General features: G+C 37.2%; 1 protein-coding gene across 12 annotated transcripts in view; it reads right to left on the bottom strand.

The window, feature by feature from the left end:
• Nucleotides 1–15904, bottom strand: part of DLG2 (discs large MAGUK scaffold protein 2) — a 2077851-nt gene that overhangs the window by 1624129 nt on the left and 437818 nt on the right. For 10 of the 12 annotated variants that reach the window (XM_067038359.1, XM_067038349.1, XM_067038350.1 and 7 more), the window contains one exon: nt 14120–14215. The exons of the other annotated variants lie outside the window; for them this stretch is intronic. In XM_067038359.1, the coding sequence (XP_066894460.1) occupies nt 14120–14215 (96 nt within the window). The remainder of the gene's footprint in view (nt 1–14119; nt 14216–15904) is intronic. 12 annotated transcript variants of the gene reach the window in all.

Below are 15904 nucleotides of genomic sequence, written 5' to 3'. Positions count from 1 at the left end.
GCTCAACAACTAACAAGACAGGAACACAGCCCCATCCATTACCAGAGAGGCTGCCTAATATCTTAATAAGGCTACAGACACCCAAAACACACCACCAGAGGTGCACCGGCCCACCAGAAAGACAAGATCCAGCCTCATCCACCAGAACACAGGCACTAGTCCCCACCACCAGAAAGCCTACACAACCCACTGAACCAACCTTAGCCACTGGGGACAGACACCAAAAACAACGGGAACTACGAAACTGCAGCCTGCAAAAAGGAGACCCCAAACACAGTAAGATAAGCAAAATGAAAAGACAGAAAAACACACAGCACATGAAGGAGCAAGATAAAAACCCACCAGACCTAACAAATGAAGAGGAAATAGGCAGTCTACCTGAAAAAGAATTCAGAATAATGATAGTAAAGATGATCCAAAATCTTGGAAATAGAATAGACAAAATGCAAGAAACATTTAACAAGGAGCTAGAAGAAATAAAGAGGAAGCAACCAACGATGAGGAACACAATAAATGAAATTAAAAATACTCTAGATGGGATCAATAGCAGAATAACTGAGGCAGAAGAACGGATAAGTGGCCTGGAAGATAAAACAGTGGAAATAACTACTGCAGAGCAGAATAAAGAAAAAAGAATGAAAAGAACTGAGGACAGTCTCAGAGACCTCTGGGACAATATTAAATGCACCAACATTCAAATTATAGCAGTCCCAGAAGAAGAAGAGAAAAAAAAGGGACTGAGAAAATATTTGAAGAGATTATACTTGAAAACTTCCATAATATGGGAAAGGAAATAGTTAATCAAGTCCAGGAAGCACAGAGAGTCCCATATAGGAAAAATCCAAAAAGAAACACACCAAGATACATATTAATCAAACTATCAAAAATTAAATACAAAGAAAACATATTAAAAGCAGCAAGGGAAAAACAACAAATAACACACAAGGGAATCCCCATAAGGTTAGCAGCTGATCTTTCAGCAGAAACTCTGCAAGCCAGAAGGGAGTGGCAGGACATATTTAAAGTGATGAAGGAGAAAAATCTACAACGAAGATTACTCTACCCAGCAAGGATCTCATTCAGATTTGATGGAGAAATTAAAACCTTCGCAGACAAGCAAAAGTTGACAGAGTCCAGCACCACCAAACCAGCTTTACAACAAATGCTAAAGGAATTTCTCTAGGCAAGACACACAAGAGAAGGAAAAAACCTATAGGAACAAACTCAAAACAATTAAGTAAATGGTAATAGGAACATACATATCGATAATTACCTTAAATGTAAATGGATTAAATGTTCCCACCAAAAGACACAGACTGGCTGAATGGATACAATAACAAGACCCATATATATGCTGTCTACAACAGACCCACTTCAGACCTCGGGACACATACAGACGGAATGTGAGGGGATGAAAAAGATATTCCATGCAAATGGAAATCATAAGAAAGCTGGAGTAGCAATTCTCATATCAGACAAAAAAGACTTTAAAATAAAGACTATTGCAAGAGACAAAGAAGGACACTACATAATGATCAAGGGATCGATCCATGAAGAAGATATAACAACTGTAAATATTTATGCACCCAACATAGGAGTACCTCAATACATAAGGCAAATACTAACAGCCATAAAAGGGGAAATCCACAGTAACACAATCATAGTAGGGGACTTTAACACCCCACTTTCACCAATGGACAGATCATCCAAAATGAAAATAAATAAGGAAACACAAGCTTTAAATGATACATTACACAAGATGGACTTAATTGATATTTATAGGATATTCCATCCAAAAACAACAGAATACACATTTTTCTCAAGGGCTCATGGAACATTCTCCAGGATAGATCATATCTTGGGTCACAAATCTAGCCTTGGTAAATTTAAGAAAATTGAAATCATATCAAGTATCTTTTCTGAACACAATGCTATGAGACTAGATATCAATTACAGGAAAAGATCTATAAAAAATACAAACACATGGAGGCTAAACAATACACTACTTAATAACGAAGTGATCACTGAAGAAATCAAAGAGGCAATCAAAAAATACTTAGAAACAAATGACAATGGAGACACGACAACCCAAATCTTATGGGATGCAGCAAAAGCAGTTCGAAGAGGGAAGTTTATAGCAATACAATCCTACCTTAAGAAACAGGAAACATCTCGAATAAACAAGCTAACCTTGCACGTAAAGCAGTTAGAGAAAGAAAAACAAAAAAACCCCAAATTTAGCAGAAGGAAAGAAATCATAAAGATCAGATCAGAAATAAATGAAAAAGAAATGAAGGAAACAATAGCAAAGATCAATAAAACTAAAAGCTGGTTCTTTGAGAAGATAAACAAAATTGATAAACCATTAGCCAGACTCATCAAGAAAAAAAGGGAGAAGACTCAAATCAATAGAATTACAAATGAAAAAGGAGAGGTAACAATGGACACTGCAGAAATACAAAAGATTATGAGAGATTACTACAAGCAACTGTATGCCAATAAAATGGACAACCTGGAAGAAATGGAAAAATTCTTAGAAATGCACAACCTGCCGAGACTAAAGCAGGAAAAAATAGAAAATATGAACAGACCAATCACTAGCACTGAAATTGAAACTGTGATTAAAAATCTTCCAATAAACAAAAGCCCAGGACCAGATTGCTTCACAGGCGAATTCTATCAAACATTTAGAGAAGAGCTAACACCACTCCTTCTCAAACTCTTCCAAAAGATAGCAGAGGGAGGAACACTCCCAAACTCATTCTATGAGGCCACCATAACCCTGATACCAAAACCAGACAAAGATGTCACAAAGAAAGGACTACAGGCCAATATCACTGATGAACATAGATGCAAAACTCCTCAACAAAATACTAGCAAACAGAATCCAACAGCACATTAAAGGGAGCATACACCATGATCAAGTGGGGTTCATTCCAGGAATGCAAGGATTCTTCAATATATGCAAATCAATCAATGTGATAAACCGTATCAACAAACTGAAGGAGAAAAAAACATATGATCATCTCAATAGATGCAGAGAAAGCTTTTGACAAAATTTAACACCCATTTATGATAAAAACCCTCCAGAAAGTAGGCATAGAGGGAACTTTCCTCAACATAATAAAGGCCATATATGACAAACCCACAGCCAGCATCGTTCTCAATGGTGAAAAACTGAAACCATTTCCACTAAGATCAGGAACAAGACAAGGTTGCACACTCTCACCACTCTTATTCAACATAGTTCTGGAAGTTCTAGCCACAGCAATCAGAGAAGATAAAGAAATAAAAGGAATCCAAATCATAAAAGAAGAAGTAAAGCTGTCACTGTTTGCAGATGACATGATACTATACACAGAGAATTCTAAGGATGCTACCAGAAAACTAGTAGAGCAATCAATGAATTTGGTAAAGTAGCAGAATACAAAATTAATGCACAGAAATCTCTGGCATTCTTATACACTAATGATGAAAAATCTGAAAGTGAAATTAAGAAAACACTCCCATTTACCATTGCAACAAAAATAATAAAATATCTAGGAATAAACCTACCTAAGGAGACAAAAGACCTGTATGCAGAAAATTATTAGACACTGATGAAAGAAATTAAAGATGATCCAAATAGATGGAGAGATATACTATGTTCATGTATTGGAAGAATCAACCTTGTGACAATGACTCTACTACCCAAAGCAATCTACAGATTCAATGCAATGCCTATCAAACTACCACTGGCATTTTTTACTGAACTAGAACAAAAAATTTCACAATTTGTATGGAAACACAAAAGACCCAGAAGAGCCAAAGCAATCTCGAGAAAGAAAAATGGAGCTGGAGGAATCAGGCTCCCTGACTTCAGACTATACTACAAAGCTACTGTAATCAAGACAGTATGGTACTGGCACAAAAACAGAAATACAGATCAATGGAACAGGATAGAAAGCCCAGAGATAAACCCACACACATATGGTCACCTTATCTTTGATAAAGGAGGCAAGAATATACAGTGGAGGAAAGACAGCCTCTTCCATATGTAGTGTTGGGAAAACTGGACCAGTACATGTAATTAGAACACTCCCTAATACCATACACAAAAATAAACTCAAAATGAGTTATAGACCTAAATGTAAAGCCAGACACTATCAAACTCTTAGAGGAAAACATAGGCAGTACACTCTATGACACAAATCACAGCAAGATCCTTTTTGACCCACCTCTTAGAGAAATGGAAATAAAAACAAAAATAAACAAATGGGACCTAATGAAACTTAAAAGCTTTTGCACAGCAAAGGATACCACAAAGAAGACCAAAAGACAACCCTCAGAATGGGAGAAAATAGTTGCAAATGAAGCAACTGGCCAAGGATTAATCTCCAAAATTTATAAGGAACTCATGCAGCTCAGTAACAAAAATCAAACAACCCAATACAAAAATGGGCAGCAGACCTAAACAGACATTTCTCCAAAGATGATATACAGATTGCCAACAAACACGTGAAAGAATGCTCAACATCATTAATCATTAGAGAAATGCAAATCAAAACTACAATGAGATATCATCTCACACCGGTCAGAATGGCCATCATCAAAAAATCTAGGAACAATAAATGCTGGAGAGGGTGTGGAGAAAAGGGAACACTCTTGCACTGCTGGTGGGAATGTAAATTGATACATCCACTATGGAGAACAGTATGGAGGTTCCTTAAAAAACTACAAATAGAACTACCATATGACCCAGCAATCCCAGTACTGGGCATATACCCTGAGAAAACCATAATTCAAAAAGAGTCATGTACCAAAATGTTCATTGCAGCTCTATTTACAATAGCCAGGACATGGAGGCAACCTAAGTGTCCATCAACAGATGAATGGATAAAGAAGATATGGCACATATATACAATGGAATATTACTCAGCCATAAAAAGAAATGAAACTGAGTTATTTGTAGTGAGGTGGATGGACCTGGAGTCTGTCATACAGAGAGAAGTAAGTCAGAAGGAGAAAAACAAATACTGTATGCTAACACATATATATGGAATCTAAGAAAAAAAAATGTCATGAAGATACTAGGGGTAGGACAGGCATAAAACATAGACCTACTAAAGCATGGACTTGAGTATATGGGGAGGGGGAAGGGTAAGCTGTGACGATGTGAGAGAGTGGCATAGACATATATATACTACCAAACGTAGGGTGGATAGCTTGTGGGAAGCAGCCGCATGGCACAGGGAGATCAGCTAGGTGGATTGTGACCACCTAGAGGGGTGGGGTAGGGAGGGTGGGAGGGATGGAGACGCAAGAGGGAAGAGATATGGTAACATACGTATATGTATAACTGATTCACTTTGTTGTAAAGCAGAAACTAATGCATCATTGTAAAGCAATTATACTCCAATAAAGATGTTAAACAAAAAAAGCAGAAGTGAAGGTGGGCAGCACCGTTGCTGAGGGAAATAAGTTGGGAGAGGGCAGAGAAGGGGCTTCTGATGAATGGTCTCTATTCCCCCAGTAAAGTCGCAAGCAGGAGGTCTCTTGGGGCCTGCCTTTGTTAGATTGGCTGTTTGTAGATTTAAATGGCAATATTGTTACCACATTCTATTTCAGTCTGTGAGATATCCTGTTCTGCAGAGATAATGTGTTTGTAGAGGGCTGCACACCTACAATATGGTAACCAAAAAGAAGTCATGTAGAGCTTGAACTGAATGATGTTGGACATGGTTGTTACTGGTCTTCATTTAACTGCCCTTCTTTTTTTGGTATACTCTTTATGAAGAACCTGCAAGGATAGACCAAATAATACTTAAAGTATCTGCAATAAAGCTGCTCTATAATCTCTAAAAAAAAAAATTTGAGTGAATCAAAAATTGCTACAGAAATCAAGAAATGTTCACTTTTCACCTACTTTCTCATGATTTTTCATTGTATAGACCAGAAATGCATGTAAATTTTACTTATATAAATGAAATGGAATATAGCTAATTGATAACCAGTAACTCCTGCTTTATTATTATCACTAAAATCTAAAACACTTTTAAAATTGAGATAATTTTGTATAGTAAACTATAAATCATGAAATCATCCTATAAAAATTCTGTTTCCCTAACAAATCAGTTTATATAAACTTCGTTGAACATCAAGTATATTCCTCATGAGGATCAATGTTTCCCACTATTATACAATGCTATGAGTTGAACAGAGTACAGAAATTCAAATAGGTGTGCACAGATCACAAATCAAGAAAGCTATATGGTCTGAAATGCAATTTTGCTTTCCAGTTAATGTAAATAACCTCAGTAGTATTCCTAAATGCCCTTCCACATTCCACCTTCCTACACCCCATCGTACTTGCCTGCTATCTCTTTCTCAAATAACAGTATTTCACTCTCATTCTTCCTCGGGGCCTTGAATTTGTTGTTCTGCCTGCCAGAAACTCTCTTCCCCTGGATCTTCACGTGGCTGGCTCTTTCTCATCATCCAAGTCTCTGTTTAGATGTTACCACTTCAGTAAAGCCTTCTTCACCTGACCTCCTTAAGTTAGATTCCCTTCCATCATTCTCCATTAAATAATACTGCTTATTTCCTTCTTAGCAATTATCACAATCTGAAATTATATTCTTTATTCCTCTCTTATTTTTTGAAATTTATTCCTGAGAATAAGAAGTTTGTCTGTTTTGTCCATGGGTATATCACCAGTGTTTAGGACAGTGTCCAAAACATAGCAGATGCTAAATAAAGACTTTTACAAATAAATGAATAAAATGTATCCCAGGGAAACTATTTCATTTTAAAATAAGGTTATAGTCAGAAGTCAACATGAAATTTGCAATCTATTGCTTTTAATACAGCTTGTTTACTAAAGATGTGATTTACACTAACCACGGTATTTATAAATATATAAAATATAGTTTTCGGATTAAGCATTAACTTTTTATTAAGCAGGCTATGATTAGGTACACTCACATACCTATTATCATTAAGTATTCCCGACCAGTGAAATAAGTTTAGTTTTGCAGATGATGAAACTGAGGCTTAGAAAATTGACTTGCCCAAATTTATACAGCTACTGAGTTGGTAAACCAGTGCATAATGGGTACTCCATTGACTGAGTAGATAAGCCAGGATGTGAACCTCGATCATCTAACTCCAAGTCGCATCCCATTATTGTTATAATGGTGATCTACTGCACTTTCAAAATCAGTGAACTCATTGATCCAGGTAGTAAATACCATAAACTGCAAACATCTGGCTCTAAGATATTCTGTTCTTTATCTGAACAGAGTACATACTGCTGTTTTCAAACGTATGTAAAAACCAGGCTCCTAAATACAGATATATCAAATGATCAGAATCTCATTTCTATAGTATTTGTGTTGCTTTAGAGGCAGCTAATAGATAAATTGATATTTGGATTGACTAGTTTAGAAATAGCTTTATGAATATGTCAAAGTTAGTAACAAGAAACCTGATCTCCAGCAATGCTAGTACAGAAGTCCAGTCATTAATCTTTAAAAGGCGGAACACTGACCCTGAGGCACTACAAGATGCTCAAAGGCAAAGCACAGTATCCTCATCAACCTGGAAATGAGGAGTAATTACATTCGATATTTTAAATAAGTAAACAAAAGTAGCCAGAGTTAACCACAGTATTCCATTAAAGAAATAAAATAAAAACGATTATTCCCCCATTAATTCCAGATACTTAGAAGTTTGCCACTTAACTCTGGCATTAGAAAATAGAAAATATATAATCAATACTAAAATAATTTGAATATCACGAGTTTAATAAGAATAACCACAGAGGGACTTCCTTGGTGGAGCAGTGGTTAAGAATCCACCTGCCAATGCAGGGGACACCGGTTTGAGCCCTGGTGCGGGAAGATTCCACATGCCACGGGGCAGCTAAGCCCGTGCACCACAACTACTGAGCCTGTGCTCTAGAGCCTGCGAGGCACAACTACTGAGACCGCATGCCACAACTACTGAAGCCAGGGTGCCTAGAGCCCGTGGTCCACAACAAGAGAAGCCACCGCAATGAGAAGCCTGTGCACCGCAACGAAGAGTAGCCCCTGCTCACCGCAATTACAGAAAGCCTGTGCGCAGCAATGAAGGCCCAACGCAGCCAAAAATAAATAAATAAATAAATAAATTAATTTTAAAATAAAATTAAAAATCTTTCTTTAAAAAAAAAAAGAATAACCACATAATACTTAAACTTGCCCAGATGGAATGAGCTACTTTGGGAGGTGGTAAATATAGATATGTAATAGACATATAATATAACTAGAGACTTTCCAGCAGATGATAGATTCCCCTTTATCAGGGCAGCAGAAGAGGAGATTTAAGACTGAGGAAAGTCATTGCCCTGGATTACCATTAAAATTACTTTAGGGCTTCCCTGGTGGCGCAGTGGTTGAGGGTCCGCCTGCCGATGCGGGGGGCGCGGGTTCGTGCCCCGGTCCGGGAGGATCCCGCGCGGAGCGGCTGGGCCCGTGACCCGTGGCTGCTGGGCCTGCGCGTCCAGAGCCTGTGCTCCGCAGGGGGAGAGACCACAGCAGTGAGAGGCCCGCCTACCACAAAAAAAAAAAAAAAAAAATTACTTTAAATTCTCTGATTCTGTGCTATTTTTTACCTTAGTTCTCCAGGAAGATTCATTCTGAACCATCACTTTTATTTGTTTTTTTCTTTTTTTTTTTTTTTTTTTTTTTTTTTGCGGTACGCGGGCCTCTCATTGTTGTGGCCTCTCCCATTGCGGAGCACAGGCTCCGGACGCACAGGCTCAGCGGCCATGGCTCACGGGCCCAGCCGCTCCGCGGCATGTAGGATCCTCCCGGACCGGGGCACGAACCCGTGTCCCCTGCGTGAGCAGGCGGACTCTCAACCACTGCACCACCAGGGAAGCCCATCACTTTTCAAATAAGGACCAAGCAGAGTATCTAATGTACACAAAAAAATGTTCTCATCCCCTAAAACAAACCACCATAAAAAACCTTCTTTCCCGTGGCTTCTTTTTCTCCACAAAAGAAGTTTCCTTATAAATATTGGCAAGGACAGTAAACAGAGAAATACAGCTGAACTGCAAAATTATTCTTAATCAGAAGGTGTGGATGTTCAACATAGTACATTAACAATTACAATTTAGTCTGAAAAATAATTAAGGGCAATGTTGGGATTCTCTAAAATTAATAATTTCCTTATTCTGTGAAAGTGTCATTATAACTTAAAAGGACCCATAAATTATCTAGTCAAAGTCCTTCACTTTAGATTAGAAAACTGAGGCAGAGATTGGCCAAGTGATTTGCCCAAGAACACCCAGATAGTAAGAGTCCAAAGAAATCAACCCAAGTTCTCTGGCTTCCAATTATGACTTATTCCTATACCATGCTTCCTTTTCAGTCTGATATGTTTCCTAGAGTGAAGTTTCTCACCATCTGATTCCCTCTCTATTCTTGTTAGAAGAGACCCAACTTTCTGTCCTACCTATCCATTGTTGTATTCGCCTGGTATTCACTTAGTCCCTTTACTAACTAGTTATAATGCACAAGATTGACAAGAATCTGTTTTCTGCTTAAGAAATTAGGTTTAAAATACCAAACAACTAAAAAATTATCTAAAACTTAAAATATTTTCAAGGGGCATTTAACACTCTGGTCATGTCTCCAAATGTTATGAAATAACCAAAGTATTTAGCTGTCAGTCCTTTCACATATAACTATTTGTTTTGCTCCTTATTGTACCCCTATAAGATAGGCAAAATAGGTATTATCTACATTTTACAAACAAAAATAGAGCTCATTTAATCTCTTCAAGGTCACATGACTAATTAGTGATAGAGCCAAGGTATAAACTCTGGTCTCTGACTATAGATCTTTTGCTCTTTTCACTCTATCATACTGTCCTGCTTTTGATATCACACTTTGTTCTCAACAAATATGTCCAACTGCTCCAAAAATATTTCCTCTTAGCTGTTCCACTATTATCTTAAAATTAATATGTCATCATTGAATTTACCCTATTTATCCATTAGTCAACCTAAACATCTCCAGTTTTGTTCTGGTACCACCTAACTTTCAATCTACTTAGTTGCCAGTCCTGCCAATTCTTTCTTTAAGTTCTCTCTTCTTTCTATGATCTGATTAAAAATACTCATTGTTTCTCACTAGGACTCTGGAAGACCAAATCTCCAAATTTTACCTTTTGTTTACTAGGTTTATTTAAACACAGAACACACCCCTAAAAGATACTTCTATTTAAAATTGATCAAGAGAATAATAGGAATAAAATAAAAATAAAGGAAGTGTCAACTAAAAATTGGCACTTGCCATCTGCCTCTACAAGGATTAGGTCCCTAGCCACTGTAGCCACTGACCTTCAACACCCCCTGAAAGAAGTTCAGGGTGGAGATAAGGAATGAGGCACTCTGTGCTCTGGGAAAAACTGGCAGAACAGGCCTTTAGATTGTTAGATATTTTAAGGAGAAGATTTTATGAGCCCAATTCTTGCATCTCCTCATATCTAGAAAAGCACTAAAATCATTAACGGTACCATTTGCTCCTCATGACTAGCAGCTAGCCTCTGCCAAAACGTGTGCTTGACTGCATGTATCTCCCTTCACTAAAATCATATATACAATGACCTCTCCCCCTGCCTCTTTGGAGCAGTTTCTCAGAGCTCTCTGAAATGTTATAGGGCTATAGACCTCATTTTGCCCCAAATAAAACTTAACTCACAACTCTTACGTTGTGCTTTTTTTTTTTTTTCAGTCAACAGAAGGAATCACATTAAATGTAAACTACTTCTTCCTCAATAAAGGTCTAAAATTCTCAATGATGTCTTTTTTCATTTTCTAAATTTTAATTTTCTCACTAGATTTACATAATTTCATCAGTTCTGGAAAACACGTCTACAACAGATTTTGCAAATTGTATTGCCCTTTGTAACTCCAGGATTTTCTACATCGTATGACCGGTGGCAACACCAAGATTCACTTAAGCCCTTAAACCAGAGCAAAGATAAAGTCTTCACTTGAAAACACTGCTTTGTAAGGAGCAGAAATCAGTTGTCTAAGCCTCAATAATGGGAAAAACATCTCCAAACATATTGAAATCAGGTTAAAAGTATAACAAAAGCGGGGAACATTCCCTGCTGGACACAGGTAACAAATGCGATTGAAAGTTATTTCAGATTGTTATTTCTGTGAATCAATACCTGAAGGGAAGACACCTCCCACCTGGCAAAATAGCTTCCAAAAGACCTTTACAAATTAAGCTACAGTAAAAAATGGGCAACTGAGAAAGAGTAGAGATCAATACAGGATACTAACACATGTTTCTGAATGATGTTAGAAAACCAGCCCCTAGGGTTTTTTTGGCAGATCACTGAAGAAAACGAGAAATGCAAACAAGAAACCTAAAGAGTCGGTATGGTGCAATTTCTTCTATCTTAATTGCTTTATAAATCTTTGGATCCCTTTCTTGGCCTTCCCTAAACTGACTGGTTTAAAGTATGTGACAGGAAAGATGGTAACTCCCCAAAGGGAAGCCTAGAGGTTTATTACTCATGGTAGTGGTTCTCAAATTGTAGCGCAGTTAAGAATCACTTGAAGGGCTTATTAAAACACAGATGTCTGGGTCCCACACCCAAAATATCTGATTTAGTTGATCTAGGGTGGAGCCCAAGAATTTACTTTTCTAACAAGTCCCTAGAGGATGTTAAAGCTCCTGGCTAGAGGACCATACTTCAAGAATCACTGGCCTATGAATTGTGCTATTGAAATCTCAAACTAATGTGGCCTAATAAAGCTGTTCCTGTCTGTTGTTCTAGATATATAACATACGCCTAAATTTGGGTGGGGCTCAGTAGCTACTGTTGGCTTAAATACTTTATATTATCAGTGGGTCCTCTATTCACACGATATAATTTATTGTCTGCTATTGACTGTCATAGAATGATTAGATCTGAAGAATTCCTAGGAATAATCTGATCTAACACCCTAATTCTGAAGATGAAGAAAAAATGTCCAGTGTCATATTTAATAGATTTACACAATTGTGACTTCCAAACTGAGGTCTGCTTTTGAAGAATGGCCTATGAACTAAACAGTTACAATAATATATTACGTTCATATAATAATCATGACTATTCTTTTGTTTGTCATACAATTAAATACTTTTTCTTAAGATAGTTAAGAAATTCTCACTGATAATTATTTTAATTCAACCAGAAGTTATTCTGAGCAGTGACAAGTAGAAATCTACAAGGCAGGAGCCTCTTTTAGCCAAGTGGTTTCCAGGCAAAAAAAAATGGTATAAACTCTTTGTTATATAATACAGGCATGAATCCAAGGAGACCCTAAGAACTATTTGTAAGCATCCAATAACATAAATGTTAGACTTGCAATTCTTTTCAATAGAATGAAAATCTACTATTTGCCAGGCAGTACTAAACACGTTCATAATCAGGATCTCATTAAAATCTCTTAACCACCCTGTAAGATAAAGAAACAAAAGCTTTCAGAGTATAAATAGCATAGGCTAGGCTAGCAATATGTTTTCCCATGATAAAAACATAAAAGTTTTCCTAGTATATTTGCCAGCACTTATTTAATTTAGCTGTTTGACAAGTTGGCACATTTGTATCCTATTAAGCCCTGATGACTTCATTTTCAGGAAGCAAAAATACAGATATCCTCTTTAGACAGCCAGGAAGTCTAAAAATCTGTTTTCTAAGTATCTGTGAGTCCACTATGGACATCCACCCTCCCTCTCGCTGCCTTTTGGAGAAAAACAGTGCCACTGCCAAATTAGATGACTTCCTTTCCTGGAAGCATATTTAGCATATTATAACAATCTCAAATAGCTTAAATAACATCCTCTATGTAAAACAAAAACATGTTTTGGCAGAGGAAACAATGGTCCTTAACAGAGACATTCTATAAACTGGCCAATAGTTAAATTTGGCTGTAAGCTTCCTGCTGTTATAAAGGTAAAGGACAATTCACCATACAACCTTTCTTACTTTACTAAATTCCTCACAGTAATTATCAAAATTCATAATCAGAACTGACTCAGAACTCCATCCAGATCCCAAGCCCAAGTCAACACCAGGAAGCTCAATCAATTGGCAGTGCCAGATTAGTCCAGGTTGTAAATGATAATCAACAGAGAAACTGTTCCTTTATTGGCATTTACCACTCAATGACTATCATAGACATATCACCCTATATTTGAAAGAAATTTGATGGCCTATGGAGCCATGACAACAATTGTCTCTGCTTGCTAACAGAAGATTTAGAAGACAAGAAGAATCATCATTTAAGGTATATTTCAAGAAGTCTCAATAAATGCAATTCCTATGAAATGATATCCCAAAAGAATTTTATGTGTGCTTTAAATATTTAATACATGTTTATAATAATAATATTTGTGATTTATTTTCATTGTTTTCATGATTAAGTTTGGTGTCTTTATAAATAAAATAGAAAATGGAACCCCATTTTACATCATTGGGCTATAGTAAATAAGGGCCACCTTGTGACAACTGATCAGAGATAAATGAAATCTGAAGTTGACACTTAGTAAAATACTTATATGTACTTTCCTTAGACTCAAGTTCTTCTTGGTTTTATCACATAAAGCACTATGACCTCTTTAACATTACCTCTTTGTACATTACCCTGTACATGATTGATTTTTGATTCCTTGTCTTGAATAAGTATACAAGATGACAATCAAAAGAATGACTGAAGTAGTTTCAGACTGCTTAGGGGAAACTATTGCCCCAAAAGCCCAATAGGACCTGAAAACCACCACCAAAACAGAGTGTGAAAGTTTTTCTGGAAGGCCTGAACCAGACAGGAAAAGAGAGGAGAAGTGAAGTAGTTTACCAAATGGTTGGTGATCACCAGCAACTTAAGAATATATACGAAAACACAGAAAACAAAATTCTCAAAACGAACATACAAAACTACTCAAAATGATAGACAGTTGATGTCAGCTCAGTAGCAGGAAAACCGAATATGCTGATCAGGCCAAAGCCAGAAATTAGGTTATACTCTATAGAAAACAAGAAATATCTTGCCTGTTAAACGTAGAAACAAAGAAAATGCTCTAACACTTACACTTGTCTTTTTGTCAGGTTCATTTTCAAAACACTGATTGTCTTTATTTTGCTCAGTACATGAAGCATTTTCCTTTGGTCCACTGCAACATGTAAGCTAAAAATAAAGTTTTTAAAAAATCAATACTTCTTGTTTTCTGCAATGTGAATTCAGTGTTTTACAAACTTTTAACATGCACATTAAAATGTCTAAGACCTGAATAAATATTATTAGGTATTGCTTATGTCAGTTTAGGATATGACTACACTGTCTAACCCATTTTTATATTTCTCCCAAAGAGAAAGCATAAAATGGGACAGTTATTCAAAGGCAGATTTATGAATTTCAAAGCTTCTCACCAGGGAGTCTTGAACATGGATTATTCAAATGTAAATTGATGACCTGGTAAAAGCTGAACATGGTTAAAGGGAAGATGAAGATAGAAGGGTTGATTTCACCTTATGTAAGTTCCCATACTTGCAGGAATCTCTACGTTATGGTACCTACTGGAAACCTCAGAACAAGCAGAGGCACTGACTGTCTTTGCTCTGGATTATCTTTTCAAGGATGTTTGTCTCACTACAGCTTCGGATGATAGAAATAATGTCTACTTCCAAAGCAAAGGACAGTTTTGCTTACTGACCATTGTAAAACATCTGTGTTCCCTAAACTGAGAGTTGGTATCCATTGTGAGTGAATGTATTGCTTGGCCATCTTTGCATTGCCCTGTAGAAATGGGGGCTTGAGGAGCTAACTCAAGAAAATTCTGTCTGGCTACTGCTATTGTTGCAAATAAAGTCCTTTGTCTTTGTCCTGGGAGTCTTTTGACAGCATCAGGCTGATAAAGAGGATTTCTGGGACATCTTTTGGAATTGGGAGCAAATATATTGACCAAGTTGTATGCTCAGCTGCATAATGATAGTCTTCTACCTTAATGACTGTTAATGAAGAGGAATTTACAAATTGCAGGCTGAGTGCTGGGAAATGAACTCAAAGACACCTCCCAAATGGTGTCCTGGTTGTGACTGACTCTTTTCTGAGTGGGTGAGCAGAAATTCCTGCTCCCTTTCAGAAATAGTTAGAAACGTACCTGGGCTGATTCTGAAAGAAGAGAATTTTGCAACCATGGTGAGCAGAAACCAAGATTTCTCTGACTCCAGTCTGGTTGTAGATGCTCCTCTTCTCTGTTCCCATAATGTATAAATATCACATGTTTATATAGCTCTCTGTCCTGCTAGAGCTCCTTGGAGGACAGGCAATATATCTTACTCTTTTTCAATTTCCAGGGGTCAATAAATATTAGTTCAATAAGTAAAAAATAAAAGATTAAATTAGATGAATAGATGGATGCTTAGATGGAGGAACAAACAATGAACAAGGGCTCTGATCTGGCTAAGAGGAATGTCAAGCTCAACTACCTGAGGATACCCAGTTAAACTGTGCATCAGAAACACAGAGTCCTTTACCATGTTCCCAATCTGGCAGGGTGGATATGCTACCACATTTGGTATGATGATTAATACAGGCAGCATTGGTAGCAGTGCAGGCTCATTCAGCAGCTTAATTCCAGTTGGTCTTATCAGGCTCCTACTGTGGGCCTCTATCAGAGTAATGCAGATTTGTACAGTTTATGTCCTCAGAGAGGCAAGTGTTTAATCTGCCAGTCTATAGGTTGGCAGTATTGATGGCATTGTTGCTAATATAGGATGCTGGGTGGACCAAAAACATTAAAAGTTCATTTCACTGAGCTGCAAGTCACCTTTACACCAGTCGTAATTAAAAGTAAGTGGGGGGCTTCCCTGGTGG

The sequence above is a fragment of the Kogia breviceps genome, chromosome 7 (assembly GCF_026419965.1).
Source record: "Kogia breviceps isolate mKogBre1 chromosome 7, mKogBre1 haplotype 1, whole genome shotgun sequence".
In the NCBI taxonomy this organism is placed as follows: Eukaryota; Metazoa; Chordata; class Mammalia; order Artiodactyla; family Physeteridae; genus Kogia; species Kogia breviceps.
This window is presented reverse-complemented; position numbering and strand designations above follow the sequence as displayed.